The following is a 20177-nucleotide window of genomic DNA, read 5'->3' as shown; positions in this document are numbered from 1 at the left end:
GCAATTCCTTCCCTTCTCGTCTTTCTCTCCTATGAAGAGAAACAGCCAAAGAATATAAATTGTACACATTTGAGCTAATTTTACTCTTTTTTTTCTTTGTCCATCCAACTTTATAGTCTTGCTTGTGTTTATCCCAAACCCCTTAATATGTACTAATGCCCTTGTGACCAGGAGATGCCCACATCAGAAAGCTCCATTCCAGATGGAGTCATGCTGGTCTCATGCAGAGAGGGATTATAACCTTCCTGTGTAGTGACATGCTGCCTCTGGGCAAACAGACCAAAATCCACACTTGGTTTTCTTGTTTATGTCAACATATCATATTACAGGCATGGAACAATTTGCTGACCACTGTCCCACTTCGATTATTGTTTTTATGTTCTCTTTTCTAGGTTGCTCATTTCTATTGAATACCAGTTCCTTTGTATTAATTTTCCCTGACTGAATTAGTGCAGATTTACTAGGCTATTTTTCCAGAAATGTTTTTTTATCCAATTTTATAACATCTCTGTATGCCACTGTCGGTTCTCTGTCCTCAGTGTTTATAGCAGCTCCCAGTTTAGTGCCATCCTTTGATTTAAAAAGCCACAAACAAACAATTTTTGCTCTTCTATCCTCTTTCATCACAACAAAGATGGAAACACTGGGATGGATATTTTTTGTTTGCTTTTTTAGGTGACTTCCTACCAAAGTTTTTGCTTAAAAAAACAGATTTTGCTGTATTTCTCTACAACTACAAGAAAGATCGTGATGCCCACGAAGGATATGGCAGCTTCTGCCCTTACCCAAACATTAACAACCCTTCCTCATGCAGCTCTGTTTCCACGGCTCACCTCTTCTCCACTTCACCCATCCGAAGCTCCAGCCTGCTCTCGTCTTAAAATGGCGTGTAGTTTCCTTCCTTTACTATAAACAATGCTAACTGTAACCTTAGTTTCATGATGTAAACATTTAAAAATAAGAATGAAGGGAACACAAACGATGTGTTCAATTAGGTAATTTGGGGATTAAATTAAATGAAATCTCACAAAACATTGAACATGCAACATTTCAGCATAATGAAGTCTGGCTTTGCTTGTTTTCCTTTTATCTCATCCCTTTAAAAAAAGGAGACAATGGATTTGAGAAACTCTGACAGAAGAGCAGTAAAGGCAGATATTATTGCTTGTGAATCTGAAAGAAACCAAAAGTAAAGCTCAGAGGAAGGGACCATAATACTCAAGTATGTGCTCAAAGGCAAAGAGTGGCACTCTGTAAACTGCAGGATGCTGGAGGTTAGGCAACCAACTACCACAGTTGACATGGGAGGCTCCTGCTATCAATGTCAGGTCCTGCAATGTTGTCAGCTTGTAAAATACCCTGCAGCCTGCCAAAGTCTCTTCAACCTGGCATTTCTTTTATACTAAAATATATTTTATAAGTAAGAAACAAACTAATAGATATTATTCTCCAGGCAAAGCCAAAAAATATATATACACTGTGCATAATAAGGAATAGTAACAGGAAGAAGTAGTAAAGAGTAGTAAAGGAAAAATAACGTCCATTAAAAAATACTTCTGTTTATCTCTGCAGTCCACCTGTAAGTTTTGGTCAACTATACTCCTTCAAATGGACTTTTTTTTCTGTTCTAAAAAACAATTCTAGAGACGATTTTCATGGTTAAATCCCTAATCTGGATTTTGCTCTTGTGAACTCTTCAGCAACAGAAGAAACTCAAACTGTCTTCAAATTTGGAAGAATTCTTTTTATGTGCATCTGAAAATTCACATTTGGCTTTCATTGTGTCGTGTGCCAGACAGCTACAAAAACAAAACATAGCCTTGTACAGCTTTAATCAACACTTTAAACTTTGAACCTCTCTTATCCTAAAAGATGGTGATTCTTTTGGCTTTTCAAGCAAGCCCATTTCCTTCTGGCATACAGCAAACACAGGCAATACAGTCGTTGCTTGACTTTCACATCATACTTAACCAGGCATTTTGAAAACGTGTCATTAACAGCATCAAATAGGGAGTTCAAAGTATCTACAGGTATTACATCTATGCCAAGCTTCTTTGCCAATTTAGTGATTTTAAAATTGTGTTTTCCCATTTCCTAAAGCCTACTGAGAAAAGATGGGCGTTATCCCATTATTTCATGAAAAACACAGAAACAGCATAGGAAAAAATGCATGAAACTTTCAGTGCAATATCCCACGCACAAAATAAATTCAACTACAGATTTTTTCCATGTCTTTATCGATATAATACTGCTTGTCACTTTTACTCAGGCTTAGTACAAAGCAACAACAAATTAAAGAGATGCTTTTAATGGGACGTTGATATCTTAAGGAAACCTACCTTGAAAGAAACTTTTGACTCGGAGATAGCTGACACTGAGGCGCAAGACGGAAAGTTTGTCCAGTTTTGATACAATGTCAGGTGGAAAAGGCAGGAGGCTGGCCAGATGGTCCAGTTCCGCATTCAGACGGTCCCTGTGTCTCTTCGAAGGGTTCGATTTTTCATTCCCGACTGCAGGCCTTCTGTGGTGGAGAACACATTTTCGATTACCCGTTTTACTTCCAGGTAGTACAACCAGAGACTGAGATGCTGTATGCAATTAGTTGATAACAGGAATACTCCACTTAGCTTCTATGGAAATCTTTAAAGTTTCTGTCTCCTGCCAAAAAGAGATTTACTATTCTGCATTTGCCGTGGTGCAAAGACATGGACATTGGATTCTCTTTTCACATCTGCCCAGTGAAAAACACATGGTATCTCTTGCTCAGGACCCTCTGACCTTAGGGGAGTGGGTACTCTCTTACTGTTCTGGTCAATACCAGAAAAACAATTTCTCTTCTATGTTGTACAAATAAGGGGCAGACCAGCAGAAGAAAATTACTAATGCATGAACCCATTCAATACCCCACTGTATTCATCCAAAGCATCTTAGTTCCCTCCATGTAATGACTCAAAGTTAACCTGTGGGTCAGTAGATAATTAAGAAAAGAGCCGATCTTTAGACATGATTTTAAAAAGTGTGGGAGGCAAGGTAAAGAGCTGTTCTTTCATCAGGCTCCAAAATCCTGTGTACATTCTCACATTTACCTTCCTACAGCAGAAATAACAGAGATAAGAATTTGGTTTCTCTCTTAAGAATGTTGATATTCCTTGCAAAACATAAAGACCTATGTTACTCAGCTTTCTAGGCCAAGCACTCCTAATTCATCCCCATTTTGTGTTCCTCTCGTGCAATGTACAATAATAGATAACTTAGAAAAGCTGTTGTGAAAATTTGTTAAGATGAAATACATCACAAATGAGGAACCTCAATTTTGGAGTGTCTGCTGATATTCTCACAGAACATGTAATATATTGTTCTCAAGAGGGAGAAGAGGAAAAGCTGATGCACTTGCAAACAGAAATGGGAATATTATTTCCAGCATAACAGTGAGAGGTGCTAGGTGTTGAAGCACAGACTTATCTATTAAACAAGAAGACCTGAGCAGAAATTTGAGAAGGTGGTTCCTTTCAGTAGACAGCTATTGCTGGACCCAGCAGTAGCCAAAAGCCACAGGACAATGGAGCTATAAACTACACTGATCTATGATCTCAGAGGGAGTGCAGCAGCCTCCTATAGTTGACCTGGCATGTCCCAGGAACTTTGGGCTCTGTCAGCTGGACCTCCACTCTGGTAATGCCCTTGTTCAAGTTCTTATTGTAGTACAGAGATGTGTTCCTCCTGAGGTACCTTCTCCTGAATAAGAGACATTGAGAGAAAAATCAGGGAGGGAAGGACGGAAAAATACTTAAGTTTTGGGAATGGTAGACAAGAAAAATATGGTTGTGCTAACAGTTTCCACTTTCACCTCAACAAAGCCAAGGATCATGTTATGTAGCTAGCTGGCACTCCAGTGGAGTATGACAGTAAAACTAATTATTTGTTGCACTTTACTACTGCATTTCCATGCTTCACACGTTTACTGCATTCTTCAATCATAATTTTCATTTTGAGCATTAGTATTTCACAAAGTGGCTAATGTGTTAAATTATAGAAGTATTAATTTATCATAACTGAGATCCTAAAAAATCATGCTTATTAAAAAATCGTGCAATTAGTAAAACAAAAATCAATGTTTTGTATGTGTGATTGCTGCTAATTGAAAACCTCTTAAAGTAAATTAGTTATGAAAAATTCATTACTACTTTTGAGAGCCTCACTTCATTTTAAGAGGACAGCATCAATGGACAGAGTGAATGAAAAAAAATATCTGAGGTAGATGTCAGTGAATATATATCTAATTTCTGGTTTTTCATTCAAAATCGCCAATACTGAAATGTGGCTCTTCAATAACTTAATGAGTTGCTCTCAAAGATATGGAGAAGACTTCATTGATTTGGATCAATGAACAACTTTTCACCACTGGAGAGCAAATTTGCAACAAATAAAGTAATCAACAAAGAATGAATACTTTTTTTTTACTTTTTCTGAGCTAACTATTTTTTGTGGTATACCCTGAAGCTCAGCCATCCTATGACACCAGAATGATGTCTGACCTGTGAGAGCAGTAATATTGTGGGAAAATATCTACAGCTGAGCAGAAACTAAAGCACATAAGTTTTTGCTAATTGGTCTTTATGTCTGACAAACCAGCTGAAGCAAGGAAGCAATTTAGGACAGAAAAAATTAATTTTAATAAGGAAAATTAAACTGATGAGTTCTAAAGGTAAAAATCTTCAAGAATAACATGGGATAGAAATAGAAGTTGTTCAAGCCTACTTATCGCATAAAATAGTGACTGCTTTATGCCAGAGAGGAATGGTTTGAGGCAATTAGGTGGGCTGCCTTTGTACTGCCTGAAAGAAATAGTTTTCTGGAGGCTGCAGGGAATGGTGTAAAAAGACCACGGGAGAAAGTTCAGGACAAAGTCTTCCTGAAAACTCAAGGAAATGATTCAGTAAGGGAGTGAATCCAAACAAACAGGGGTTTGATGTAAATTGTAATTAGGTGCCAAGTGGATGCAATTTAAAACAATGCCAGTGAGTTCCATGCAAAGGCTAGCTTAGCTTAGCTAGCCATAAACAGAAAGGGACAAGCAGGGACATTTTTCAGTGGGCTGCTTTGAGGCAAATGGAAATTCTGGCCTTTATTTTGGGCTGAAAGTAGATGGTGCTTGTTGTGTTTGTGTTAAACTCAGGATTGTAAAACTGTAAACAGAGATGTAGCACTCACTCCGATATCTCATTTACTCTGCTTTCCATACAACACTACTGCAGTAGAGTAGCACATGTAATTAAAAAAACAAAGCTGGCTTTCCCTTCCTTGCATTGTTAAAACGCCTAAATCCTGCCCTGCAGTAACAAGTACTTGTACCTGCACAGAACGCACACTACCAGTCCCCGTGTGGTGGGAGCTGAGTGCAGCAGCTGGTGCAGAGGACATTTTCTGTTTCGGTGGTACACGAGGCATTGAGCCATTTGCGCATTAATGATTCAGTGTGCCCATGACACACAGACCGCCACTAGTGTAAACCAGTTTGGTGAGCTTGCAGAGGAATTTCCTGCAACTGCAGCTCTGTCTGCTGCTCCCTACCCTCTGCGGGAGCCCTGCCCTGTTAATGAAAAGTTCACTCTCATTAAGTTTTTTAAGTATGCCTAAGTGTTAAACCTGCAGATTATCTGAAATGAGAAAAATCTAACCATTTACTGTGACAGCATGGTTTTAGTAAGAAAGGAAAGGGAAGAGAGAGACCAGGAAATGCAACAGATAGGCTAAATGCAAAGTAACAGCAAGATGGTGATCATGAACATAGTGACCAGCACCCACAGCCACCGAGCTGTGCTTTTGTACATTGCATAGAAATCCTTGCAGAGTTGAGCTCCAGTGCCAGCTGTATATGTGCAGGTGATCACCATCTCCTACGAACCAAAAGGACTGAATGAGAGAAAGCTGTTCGAGGGAAAGGGGGCCCTTTGCCTCCTTCTATCTCTTCTGCCTCTTCACAGTAAGGAAAGACAGAACTAATGGTCAAGAAGATGCCACACTGGCAGAGCAGATGAGAGGTGGAATAGTGTGATACCAAGTAAGAGGAAGGGCTATGCCACAGAGGACCTTAAAATGAGAACTAGGAAGCTGGAGAAAGCTGCACCTCCCAAAGTCTCTGTTTACCCTGTCACAGGTATGGTTCTGACTGAAGTGGGCAGTATGGACCAGTTATAGATACACTCAGAGCTTAGGCAGCTATAGCTTGCCTTTAAAGAGCCATAAAATATCACAAGAAAGGTTTTGTGGAGGAAGAGGGTTTCATAAGATGCCAGAGTTTGAGATGAAGAAGTGGCTGAGGTTCCCAAATGGGAACTGTCCTGAAGCATTGCCTTAGCATTTCTAAGTACTAATTTCAGCACAGTGATTTTAGCTTGAGGTTAAAACACAAGATCTCTTTAATTTCCAGATGCTTGAATTACCAGTAAAATGTTAGATTTCCACAGGAAATAAACACTTGGTAGAGAATGTTTCCTTTAGTCAAAATGCCGGCTGTCTGGCTGAAAGGCATATCTTATGGAAAATTTTTCAATCAGTCTGACCTCCAGGTGTTTGAACCGTGTCCATAAAAACCAAAATTCTTTAGTGTAGACCACATCTAATGGGGCTCATTTGGAAGTTTTCTGGGACAAAAGGAGAACAGTTAGGGTTTTTAATTTATTTGCATGTGTAAAAGTAGAACTTGAACCTGAGGTATTGTCTGAAGAATGGCAACCTAATGAAGATAGTTCTGCTAGTTCTGTCTAGAGAAGAGAAACATTTTAGTTCCTCTCAGTAAAACCAATTTTCCACACATTCTGCCTGAGTCTTGTGGGTCTCTGCATTCTCTCATGGAACTTCTTCATACATTTTCATCACTGTTCTGTAAAACTACCTCAGAATAGAATTTCTGTGCCTGAAAAATATTAATGAACATAATGAAAAATATCATTCTGTGATATCCTGGATTAAAAACCAGCTGCAGGATCACCACCTAGATTGATCACAAAAAGTTGATGTAGAGTTAGAGAGACAGCCTTATGGGATGCACTGTGTATGGGTAAATATAAACATCCCACTTGTTCTGCAGAAGGGAGAGCTGCATCTCTGTCTTTTAAATCCTGACCTTTGAAAGGACTCATCCATGGATCCCTACTAAGATCCAAGTATCTTGCTCAGACTGAGACACCTGAGCTCACTTATTCCTGTGTTAAGAGACAGTTAAATTCTAGAGATTATTCATGTTAAAAAGAGAGGAATCATCACTAGGACTGGCCAAAGAATATCCATACACTTTCGTTCCTGTGAAAAATTAGGTTTTACAACTGAACAATACTCATCCCAAAGCAGGTGGCTATATCTGCTTTGATTCATTATTAGAATGACAGAGGGTAAGTAGAACAAGGCTGAGGAGAATGTGCTGTGCTATGAAATCAAACAGGAGAAAAAAGTTGTAACAAAGATGGTATGACATGAATCAAAACCATGGTTAAATATGCTGCTCAATTAATAGTTTTCATCTACTCTTCTCATCATCATGGCCGGGCTTCGCGATTGAAGATTTGAGGAGGGCTCTATCCACGTTTGTTACAAGTGCACTGGTGGCTAAAGAGGCCAATACGAGACAGGCACATCTGGTTTCAAAAGGCACAGCAGAAAGACTCCTTAGGTGGTATATTCTGCAAGGCATGATTCTTTCTGCGTTGTCTTTTCTCCTCAAGAGTGATCCTGCGTGTGTTCTCAAAGGAAGCAGCAGCGTTATAGATGGTGTGTCTCCAGACTTCCCGATTGGAGGCCAGAGTAGACCAGTTATGTTGATCAATATGGCCAAGGCTGAGATGTTGTTTCAGGGAGTCCTTGTATTTCCTCTTCGGGGCTCCTCTCTTGCAGCAGCCGGTGGCAAGTTCACCATAAAGCAGGATCTTAGGGAGGCAGTGGTCCTTCATCCTTGAGACGTGTCCTGCCCAGCGCAGCTGTGTTCTCAGCAACTTAAGGCAGCGTAACAGTAAGGATATCTTGGAGTCCTGAGATGTTATTAAAACCAGTAGGACTGAAGGACATAGACTGCAAAAGGAGCTCTGTTTGCCAGTCTGTCTGGGGCATTCAGAGCCTCTTTAGATGAAAATAAGTCCCTGAGTGAGGGAATAAGCACAGGAAAGGCTTACCAGAGACTAAGCCCACAAACAGATAAGGTTTGAGGAAGAGAGCAGTGTCGCTAGGAACTGAGAAATCATCCTCAGCAAGTGGTAACTAACCACAGAAAACAGACTGCTGTTTCCAGTGTGGGAGCTCAGTACTCTAATAATCCAAATATTTTCCTTTGTTTTAACCAAGACCATGTTTCTTAATCAAAAGCTCATGCTCAGGTACCTGCACTGCAATGTCATAGCAAAGCTATTTTCAAGGTAGCATTACTTGCAGTGGTTCCCAAGAGAGAAACTTGGTTCTGTCAAAGTGAGTGAGAATTTGCTTCTGAGTTTATTGAAGTCAGAACTTCAAAAAAGGCTAATGAGGTCATTTCTGTCATTTTTTAGCAGTTAGTTTTCTTAGTCATTGCACTTATCTAGAAGTCATCTTCAAGAGAAGTTCTAGCTAGATGTAAACTCCAAACATAAATCTGAATGTTTACCAAAGCAACTGCAACTTTCCTTCCTTACAAAAGTAATGATCCATAAACAGTTTTCACAGAGGTAATTTCATGTACTGAAGTGGTTCCACACCTCATGCAGTTGTTATAAAATTAAATATCCATGTCCATATTTAAGAGTAGTGCAGAAATCTTACATACATTTTGGATTCAACACTCAGGATTTTTGTAGGAAGAATTCTTTCCTTATGTCATTATCTTTATCTATTGAAATTGTCACCTATGATATATTTTGCAATAAAAGAAATATTTTTTTTAATTTGGAAGAAGTGGTTCATGAGCAAATACTGCCCAAAATCCAAACAATATCAACAGATGTCATTAAAACATTCAGAGAAACTCCTCTTTGACTTCAGACCAATATATACAATTTTAAGCCAAGTGGGTTATTTTTAGAAGTTCTGAACAACCGAAAATAGGGAAATCTATTTTAGTTACCTTCTCATCCTTAAATTGTCTGTGAAGGCCACCAGCGCCAGTTCATAATTGTAACACAGTAAAATCGTGTGTTTTGTAATCATAGAATCAAGTGTAACACAGAAGATGTGGGATGATTATACTAAAAGCTTCATTTCACAGAGCGGTTTATGGCATCTGGAAATCATTTTACATTTGAGTGATAGCAACCTTTTTTCCCCTCCCATTTCAAGCATCTTGTAGTAACAAATTCCCATTGCATTTTTTCTTCTTCTGCTTTGCCTTCACACATGCAATTTCTGTCTCCCATTTTTTTCTCATGAAAGTGATCCCATAGTAAATAGTGGTTTGAAAATTATGTGTTCTTTATGCAAAAAGTGAATCACAAGTCTGCTCTTTCAGTTGGCTGAACTGACCCACTTTCTGGGCTCACACATTTTGGACTTAGCGATGCCCCAAGCAAGGCTAAGCCAAGGAAAAGGGAAGGGGGGAGCGCAGTACCAGCACACTGGTGCCACTTGACACACTGCTTCTCAGAAAGCTCCTCGAACAGGCTGCAGGGAGCACAGATGTACAAAGGTGGCAGCCACCTCTCCAGCCCATTGCCCAGCTGACATTTAGTCCACCGGTATCTTCTGCCTGTGAAAAAGCACTCCCTCTGCACTCCTCACAGCAGTGTGTTCTGCAGTGCACTGCAGTACACACCATAACCAACACTGGCCTCCTCCTGGCATACCCACTGATGGGTGAGGATGGTTGGACCCATGCTTGGCATCCTTTCTGGAGACAGTCCTAATGATGAAGAGCCAGCCTCCCAGGCAAGGGTTTCTCACTGGAGAGAATAAGACTAGGTCTATCCTGCATCTGCAGACCATAGGAGGAAGGGAACCCTTCCTCTACCTCATTTCTAGCACAAACATTTGCAGGGAGATGCCCCCGATGAATAGATACTTAACTGTTTCTGAATGGGTTTCCTCCTTTTTCTCCCAGCGTATAGGCATTCCCCTGGAGGAATCATTGTTCTGACACTGAAAAACAAAAGGAATAAGTTTCTTAGTTTAGAGGTTTCTGTGTTTCATCATCATGGCTAGGCTTCACCAATGAAGATTTGGGAATGTGTTTCATAATGCTGGACAAAATTACTGGACCATGAAAGTTCAACCAAGGAAAATGTTTGTTCCTTGAGTGTGACATTCAACAACACTAAGAAGCATGGTGGCATTAGTTAAGATAGAAGCTTAAGGCTAATTCCAATTTCCTACCCTAATAATATTAGAATATTGATGTTTATATTCGATTTTCATTTTTTCAAATTAAGCATACTACGCATGATATAAAATGGGTATAAAATACATCCTGCTTACTGGATGTCCAAACTTTTTTTCCCTTCCAGGCTCATTTTTAAATTCAGCTAAACAAATAAGAATGATTAATACTACCCGTCATCTGCAGGGACAATTTCACAGCTTTTAAAATACACTGGGATTTTCTCTCCGTTACTGACATTGTAAGTAGTAGGATGCAATTATTCAAATCAGCATTTTTCCAGGTTCTCAGATCCTCACTTTTAAAGACTGGAAATATGTCTGTCGGCAGCTCAAGATGTGACACACACTGTTGTGGTTAGCACTAGGACCCAGGGCAGTGCTGATGGAGGTGACAGTTTTCAGACAAAAGTTAGCCTTATTATTGATCTATTTGAGCATGCTAGCCTTAGAGACATTGCAAGTTCAGAAACAAGTTTTTGCATTCAGTCTGTTTAAATCTTCTGGAGATTAGCTGAATATTGAAGTCTCTTGATTTTCTGTCTGAAAGAATATTTTAGTCATGCTGAGTGCTGTTCAACAGTGGGTTCAGGCTACCAGAGAGGTTAGTGTATCTCAAGATAGCTCAAGAGTAATTGCTGCTTTGTGTGAGATGTAAAATTAAGGGGATCTTCTATGTCACTTAATCAATCCCATGCTGCTGAAGACAGATCTATCATGTAATGCAAATCATAAACTTACTGAACTTGATTTAAAAACTGTTTAGAAGAGCCTTCTTTTTCATTGAAGGGCAGCTTTCTAATACCTAGAAACCTTTCGTCTTCCAGCTTAAATTTGTTCATGGTCATTTTATGCCCATTTGTTCTTCTGCCAACATTGTCTTTTAGTTTAAACAGCTCTTCCTCCTCCATTGTGTTTACTCATTGGCATATTTTTAAATATCAGTCATATCTTCAGTCAGCCTTCGTTTTTCTATTCTGGGACAACGAAAACTGTTTTATTTCCCTCTCATGTTACAAACTCTTTATTCTTCCTATCATCTTAGGAGTCTTTGTTTTCTCATTTCAGTCAATCTGTCTAAAACATGGATAAACAGGACCATGCACAGTATATTAAGTTAAATCTAAAAGTATTTCATACATGCATATACATATATATAGAGAGAGAGTAATTGACAAATCACTTATTCTTTATGGGAATTATCTCACTTGATATTTGTGCGCCTACATTTTCCTTTTCCATAGCCATTACCAAATTCATGGCTCACAGTCACCCTGTAGTCATCTAATATACAGAGTCCACCTTCATGTATAATTTCCAACAAATAAATGCACAGTTTAAGGAGGAAATGGGCTCGGGTGCCTAGCCATCCCAATCGTACAATTAATCTCCAGTTTATTTTTTGCTGTGTGAGAATTGTGTCCACTTTTGTGTTGATGGCACAGGCAACAGACCTTGAGATTGGCTTAGCTGGTCAGAGCATGGTGCTAATAGCATCAAGGTCATGGGTTTGATCCCTGTACGGCCCATTTACTTGAAAGTTGGACTTGATCTTTGTGGGTCCCTTCTAACTCAGAACATTCTGTGAAACGAAGTTTATAGGTACACATCTGGTTTAACATGAAATGTCTTAGTAAAAGTGCAACTGTCTCCAAACTGATAGCTGATGAACTCTGCTGTTAGTTTCCCTCCTGATCAGTTGTTTTCCTTTCAGCACAGGCTGTTCACCCAGTTCCTTCCCCCGACCCTTCAATTCATTACTAGTAGTCAGCAGCACAGCATCCTTCTCTAAATTGAGATAGCTAAGGTCTACTCTATTTCCCTCATCTAGAAAATCAATTATTGTGTCAACAAATAGCTATCAGGCTACTACGTCAAAATCATTTAAATCTACATTCCATTTTTACTCCATTACACAACTAACCACAGCTGTTAATGGTTCTTTCCTTGAGAATTCATTCTGAAATGATGCATAATACAGATATCAGACAATTTGCCTTCTCTCAGTTGTAGCTTATGGTGGAAACACCAGTCATTCTCCAGTTGGTGCAGTATCAGGGATAAAGTTCTTTCAGAAATAAACAAAACTACTTTTTTCACTATTACTGAAATTATTTCATGTGACATCAGATTGGTGAACCTCCTGTCTGAAGTCAATGACAGATATGATACAGTGCAATAAATGTTGTTCCAGGTTAAGAAAGTTTTATCCCATGGACTTTGCTAGTCTAATCTGCTAGCTCTTTTTTTTCCCAATAGTCTGACAGTTTTTAAGATTGCATCTACCCTCATGGATTTCTTACTTCAGTGGGAAGCTAAAATGGTGTGAAGATGCCAAAAGAATTGATTCTGTTCCTTGTGAGACCTTACATGAAAAGGTATTTTCTTTGTATTTTTGGTGAATTGAAACTGTCTGGATGTGAGGTACCCACCAAAACTACTCTATCACTTCCCTCCTCAGCAGCACAAAGGAGAGAAAATATAACAGAAGGCTTGTGGGTTGAGATCAGGACAGGCAGAGATCACTCACCAGTTACCTTCATGGGCAAAACAGACTCACCTTGGGGAAATTAGTTTAATTTCTTACCAACCAAACCAGAGCAGGGTAATGACAAATAACCCCAAATCTCAAAATTACCTTCCCCCCACCCTTCCCTTCTTCCTGGGCTCAACTTCATTCCCTATTTTCTCTACCTCCTCCCTCCGCAGTGGCAGAGGGGGATGGGAATGGGGGTTGTGGTCACTTCATCACACTCTGTCTCTGCCTTCTTCCTCCCATGAACTTCTCCAGCGTAAGTCCTTCCCATGGGCTGCAGTTCTCCATGGACTGCTCCAGCATGGGTCCCTCCCATGGGGTACAGTCCTTCAGGAACAGGCTGCTCCAATATGGGTCCTCTGCAGGATCACAAGTCCTGCCAACAAACCTGCTCCAGCGTGGGCTCCTTGCTCCAGAGGTCCTGTTATGAACCAGCTCCAGTGAAGGCTTCCCGTGGTGTCACAGCCTCCTTCACCTCCTCCAGAGTGGGGTCCTCTGTAGGCTGCAGGGGTACAGCCTGCCTCACCATGGTCTTCAACATCAGCTGCAGGGGAATCTCTGCCCCAGCACCTGGAACATCTCCTGTCCCTCCTTCTTCACCGACCATGGTGTCTGCAGGGCCGTTACTCTCACATATTCTTGTTCCTCTCTCTGACTGCTGTTGCGGCTGTGCTGGTTTTTCCCCCTTCTTAAATACGTTATCCCAGAGGTGCTGCCATTGTTGCTGATGTGCTGGGCCTTGGCCAGCACTGGGGCTGTCTTGGACCTGTCAGACACGGGGAAAGCTTCTGGAAGCTTCTCACAGAAGCCACCTGTGTAGACCCCCACTACCAAAACCTTGCCACACAAACTCAACACAATATTGTAATACTTTCGTGTTCTGAGTCCTTCCTGTCCATAATATCAGTCTATGAATCATAGTTCTTGTTTCAAAACAGTGTCACATGCTAGACTTCCCTTCTCTTGCCTTTATGAGCAAAATTAAAAGGAGGGGAAAGGCTTGGAAAGCATAATTCAACTGAAAACTGAAAATTAAGAGTTCATTTGATTTCCCAAAAGGGCCACTTAGTTTTAAACTCCATTCTGGGTGAGTTTATTAATATATGACAGCGAATAGAAATAAATACAAAGACCTCAGTATTCAAACTGAAAACCAGGAAATAAATAACAAACAATATGAGTTAGAATTTATGATGTGCAAAATGCTGGTTAGGAAAGATAAAGGCCCAAAGGAAAATTCACAAGTTGCATCACTAAAGACAAAAGCTAGTGTGCTTTTTAGAAGAATATTATAAAGAAAATAATTCTAAAAAATGTGTACAGTTCTTATTGGATGGAGATGGCTCTATGTTAGATCTACATAAAAGGTAAGAGGATATATCAATAGATTTTCTTCTAGTCTCTGAAACAAAGGAGAATCATGAACTCCCATCAAACAAGAATAAACCATGCACTCTTCAGGCTTTCAACAGGGACTTTCTACAGAATTAGGACAAGGGGTTACCACAGCAACTTGGTACGAAGCACTGCCCCAGCTACTGAACACCAATGTCCTAGATACACATACAGCCAAGAGGTGCTTCTGCTACCACCACTAACGCCAGTAGTGGCACGCAGTTAAAATGAGTCTGAGGATGCACATATGGGAACAAAGTCAGAAGGTTCATGGCAAATGGTCCTAAAAATACATCTGAAAACAGCACTTGAATTTGTTGAGCTGCACAGATCCATAAACCAAGAAAACATATATTTTATAAACTGGAGAAGAGCATGTATTCACTGTCCTACCTGGACACCTTTTCTGATCACCTGTGAGCTCTGCTCTCCACCAGTAGGACAGAACAGCCCATCTCCACCACTGGAGGAGGCTGGGGGCTCCTTCCCCTGCCATCCCACTGGTCTCACATGTGAATGAGAAACAGGAAGAAGTTGGGTGGACGGCACTCAGCTGCTCAGAACAATTGTGCTCTTTTCATTTTCTTTCTCCCTTTAACACTTGCGAGTTCTCACATTGTGTCCATGTGTTTGAGGCAGGATGAAGAAGAACCCAAAGCAGCAACCTCCCACCACTCCAGCAGCAGGAAAAGGGGCTTACAAGCTTGAGGAGCTTCAGGAGGAGGAAAGGGCAGATGTGGGCCATGATCATTCACTTTTGTCAGATGCTTCTAATCACTGCTGACATTAATCTCTGAACGCTGGAGAAAACCAAAGGACTGAAAGACAGCTGCAATATGATAATCTTCAGAGAAGGCAAAATTATAACTATCCAGCTAACTGCTGGATGGCAAGACTGACATCCATCTCAAGCAAAATACCAGAAAAGTTGATAAGAAAAATGAATGACATCACTTAGCAGAATTCTATGGAATATCATGCTTTTTGGAGTGAAACTAGCTCACTGAGAGGTTATCATCTCTAGCTGACATAGGAATTCACTTGTATTAGTAAGTAATTTAAGTTGGCAGCATAACATTCTGCTTTTAAAAGCCACAATGAAGTATTGCAATGCACAGTTTCAACGAGTATATAATCTGTCAAGTGATAGATTAAAACAAGTGCAAACACTTGCATCTCACAATAGGGAATAAAAGTCATTGCTACTGGATAGGGACTGCATCCTGAAATGCGAATGATTCTTGAAAAGAATTAGGGATCAAAGTGAAAAATGAATACAATCCACAGCCTGAGCTGCCAGGGAGGATCTGCTGCACAGGCAGCTAATGCAGTTGCTGACCTGAGTGAAGTGATTTTACCTCTGTTTACAGATATGATGAGACTGATGCTGGAACAGTGCGTACAGTTCCCATATAAGTGTTTTCAAATAATGCTAGAAATTGGAAAGGGTGAATAAAGAAGCTAAAATAAATACTTGCAGGCTGAAGAAATTGCCTTGCATAGAAAAAAGATTTAGGTGACTTGAGTAGAGCAAAGTACTTTCAGGTGAAGATATGACCGCTGAATTATTTTAACCTGAAACAGAGCAAGCACTTAGAAAGTGAAGCTGAAGCCAGATACATCCAAATAATAAATAAAGCATTAATCAGTAATATCATGAGCATTTAAGCTCTGGGATGAGGTACAAAGGATTTAATGGAAACTGTTGTCTTGAAACCATGGTTAGATATCTTTTTGTAATTTGCACTTTATCCTAACAGAAGTTATGCATAAATTAAATAGAAGCAGTTGAACTGAACGCAGGCATACTCAGGAAAAATAAGAATATTTGGTAGCTTTGGTAGCTATAGGAGCTCAAATTACATTGTCTAATAATCTCTCTCCTTTCACTAAATTTTGTGAATCATTTCCTGCCTGAATGTGATCACATACGATGCATTCAATGCCTGAACTACAAAAAAGAGCTGTGTAGACCACAGCTTCAAAGTCACACAGGTTTTTAAGAGGCAGCCTGGGAGTGAGGAGGTCGTGTTGTCATCCCTACCGCACTGCACACCACAGCACAGTTTCACCTACAAAGTAGGAAGGGGATGGGGATGGAGTGTGGCTTGACTTTTTGCGGGATTATATGTTTCTACCTTGAGAAGAGCAGCTCTGGAAAAAGACTTCCACTCACGATGGCTCATCAACAGGACAGAAATCTATCTGCCTGCTGTCACTAAATTAATAGTGATTAGCATGTTTCTGCCAAGTTTTCTGCTTCTAATGAATGATCATGTTTTAGGAGAAAATATGATAACAGTTTTGGGTATATCTTTGCAAATAGCACGCAGTACTGTTTCTAGTTGAAGCAACCCCACTTAAAAACTGGAGCGAAGAATGATTAAAGGTTGTGAAAACAAGCCCTGTACTCAGTGTCCAGGAGCTCCAACTGTTTGGGTTATCGTGAAGAACAGCAACAGAGAACTTCCGCACAATAAGTAACTACATTACGTAAGAAACAAACATTTCGTGACAAGAAACAAACATTTCTAGCAAGATCCAATTTACTGAATTTGCGGTTAATTAAATTCAAGTTACAAATAAATGAGGATAACTATCAAAATAATTTATCCAAGATTGTAGAGAACTCTCCCTCACTGGGCTTTTTTTTCATCAAGAATTTTTTCTAAAGAAAACTATTGGACCTGTGTGGTGAGGAATTTGTTGAAGAATGTCTGATGGTCCAGTTACACATGAGGTTGAAACAAGATCACGGTGGCCATAAAATTTGCTTTTCTGCCTCAATCTTTTCTTCAGTGAAAAAAAGATTAACTCTCAAACACGAAGAGCTGTTAGAAGACTACTAAAAAGGTATTAAATGCTTGATTTACAGAGGGTATTCTGCAAGTATCAGGGATCATACATTGTCTGACAAACATACATAAAATCTCTCTTCAATTTCCTTTAAAGAAAATATGTACAAATTTGGCTATGTTGGGAGCTTCTGAAAAAAAGTTCAGTTTGTGTGTGTTCAGAAGACTCGTTGTAGTTTGACAGTCATCTATAGTTTCTGCCTGAGCCGAGCACACGTCATCCCTTCATTCCTCCTACAAGCATCTGCACTATACATGTGCATCCCCATGCACTTTACATGCCTCCCCTTGGAGCAGCAAAGGCAGCACCAGACTTTCCTTCTTGCTGTTCCTCCCCATCCTAGTGTGTTCTCTCTGCTCCAGCCACTGCCACCCAGAAAAAAAAGGACTCCAGATATAAGACATGGGAACAAGGAGTCGGCCATGGGAAGGACTGAAGTAGCCCAGGACAAGGCAGAGAGGGAACAAAACCAGACAGCTTGTAGTCCTGAGTCTCAGCATCCCTAAGATCTGCAGAAAGACACCGTGCTTCAAAACACTCCAGAAAGGAACCAGTGGGGAGCACTGCTTTTGAATCATTAGGAATTCAAAGTAACCATTCAGAATCTGGAGTTTTCACCAGAAATTAGGTGCCCAACACCTCCTTACTGCAATCACCTTTCCACGCCTCCTGTGGCTCCTTTGCCTTCGCTGCCTGCATTACAAGAAGAAATCTGAGCATGCAGAGCCCTACTCCTGCCCTGCTTAGAGAGCTTAGGGAAGGAATCAGGGCTATGCAGGAGCTGTAGGAATGAGGGCTGCGTGATGCGAGGCACGCGACTACAGCTAGTGACATCAGAGGCACCAGCCCTCGTTTTCTGGGAGCCTTGGTCTGTTCTAAAAGTGATGAGCACTCAGTACTGCAGCTGGAGGCAACCAGCACTGAGCTCTGAATGAGTGTACACCGAAGGCTGCGTCTTCCGAAAAATCATCTCCTGAGTGCCTGGCATTCAGTAAATGAGAATATGTCTTTCAGATTTATCTCTACTAATAAGACCATATGTCTCAGCAGTATAATAAAGATTAATTCAGCTGTGGTTTTGAAGTACTTAAATACTAAAGTCACAATTATCACAGGACAGTCTGTGACAAAATTAATAGCACTGTGTTTGCACAGGATTTGAACAGTGTGTAGTACAGAGACGGAACTACAAGCTGAATGAGGATAATAAAAACAAAATATGCAACTTCTATTTTAGTATGAGATCAAGCTTAGTGCCTATCCACATAGGTGAGAAATTTAACAGTTGGACTTGATGATCTTTATTAATTTATACATTTTATGAATATATGTATGTATGATTTCACATTTCATCTTTAACCCCTAGGCTTCCTAATTTGCAAGTGCTCAATTTTGGAATACGGCATCCCTTTGCTGCAGGATGGGTATGCAGCTACACTTTCAGGAATCTTAAGCAGAACAATAATTTCAAACACTATTCTTCCTTCATAAACAAGTTCATTAGGTGACTAAATTGTCTCATAGGCCCTCCTTTCTTTATATGTTTATATAAGAAAGCCTGAAATTAAGTTCAAGGACACCTTTTTTGAGCTTTGAGGATGTAAATAAATAACATCTTAAAAAAGCTTAGATGCAAGTTTGTTGAGTTTTTAAAGTAATGTTTGAAAAATACAGCTGTTTTTAGAACTTCTAACATGTGCTGTGTCACTTAAGGAAGGATACAGACCATAACACATATAAAACACACACGCACAAAAAGATTGGGCATATGTCTGGTACAATACTTTGTAGTTAGCAGAGTGGTATCTCTTCTACCAGGCTTGACTTTGGTCCTCCACTGTCTTTGCCCCAGACCTTCTGAGGAAAATACAGGATTGCCACAGTGGCTGGGCTACCCTTTCCATAGTAAGGTGTGAGTAGTGATGAAAAGTTTTGCTACAGCTGAGGCATTTAGGTTATTGTCTGAACCATATGGATTATTTGATGATTAACAAGACAGTCAATCTCACATTGCAATCCTACCTTCAGTAGGGATATTAGCATAGCATGTTTCACTTTGTCTCTCAGGAACATAATATCTTTGAGATCTCTGTCCTTCTGTTCTGTTTATCGAAACCTGACTAACAGGTCACAAGAAAAGCAGACGTTGTGAAAGCATATGCATCATTTCCATAACAAATCTGACTAAACCCAGTAAGATAGGTCAATGAAATATTTCTACCATGAATGTGTAGTGTAGCAGGGCCTCAGTTCAGCTGTCTTCCACCTACAGCTAATTCAGGATCTGGGAGCAGCTTTATGCTGGAAACACGGAGCTCAGTACAGGTGAACAACTCAAGTATGCTTGCCAAGTGTATATATAATTTCTCTGATAGGTGTTGCCAGGATTTAGCTCTGTGCTGCCATGACAAGGCTGCTAGAGCTGTTTAGTAAATCAAGTTTATGTAGTTCATTAGCTTGCCTACGATACTCTACGACTCTGAGGGATAAATATCCTTAGATAAAAGGGATAACAGTATCACTCCGAAAGAGTTGTGTCCCTTTTTTTCACAAGACACATGTGGTTGTGCATTGAGTGCTTCTTGGGTTGCTTTATCCTCATGCCCCATTCCCCTGTTCCACCATAAGGTGGTATATGTTTCAGCACCCATACATCACTGTGATGAGTTGAATTCAAAATGTTACTTTGAGTTGCAGAGCCAGCCACAGGTTGCAAATGCAACTATGAACTGTGAAGCTATGCTGGTCCTCCAAACTCTCTTGTAAGTTCACTAGCATTCCTGGTGTTACTTTCCCAACCACCTACGTTTTAATACCCTGCTTGTCATTTCATCAGACTTCAACTGTCTAGAGTTTAGGGTTCTCTTGAAATATTAGAGCGATGGTCTTTGACAAGACTGTTTATCATCCTGCATCCACAAAGCCAGACTAGAAGTATGGTTGTGTTAGGTTTGTGTGGCCAGCTTTTGGTAGTGGGGGGGCTACAGAGGTGGCTTCTGTGAGAACCTGCCAGAAGCTTCCCCCCCATCTGGCAGAGCCAATGCCAGCCAGCTCCAGGATG

General features: G+C 40.3%; 1 protein-coding gene across 1 annotated transcript in view; it reads right to left on the bottom strand.

Annotated features, from left to right (window-relative positions):
* The window catches only part of AHRR (aryl-hydrocarbon receptor repressor), a 65470-nt gene extending 55388 nt beyond the window's left edge, over positions 1-10082 (bottom strand). The window contains exons 1-2 of the mRNA XM_008922869.3: positions 10021-10082; positions 2340-2521 (exon numbers count right to left, since the gene is read on the bottom strand). Of these exons, the coding sequence (XP_008921117.3) occupies positions 2340-2521; positions 10021-10082 (244 nt within the window). The remainder of the gene's footprint in view (positions 1-2339; positions 2522-10020) is intronic.
* Positions 10083-20177: the final 10095 nt, after the last annotated feature.

This window comes from Manacus vitellinus, unplaced genomic scaffold, assembly GCF_001715985.3.
Source record: "Manacus vitellinus isolate BGI_N305 unplaced genomic scaffold, ASM171598v3 scaffold_17_pilon, whole genome shotgun sequence".
Taxonomy (NCBI): domain Eukaryota; kingdom Metazoa; phylum Chordata; class Aves; order Passeriformes; family Pipridae; genus Manacus; species Manacus vitellinus.
Note: the sequence above shows the minus strand (reverse complement) of the source record. Positions and strands in the feature narration are given on the sequence as shown.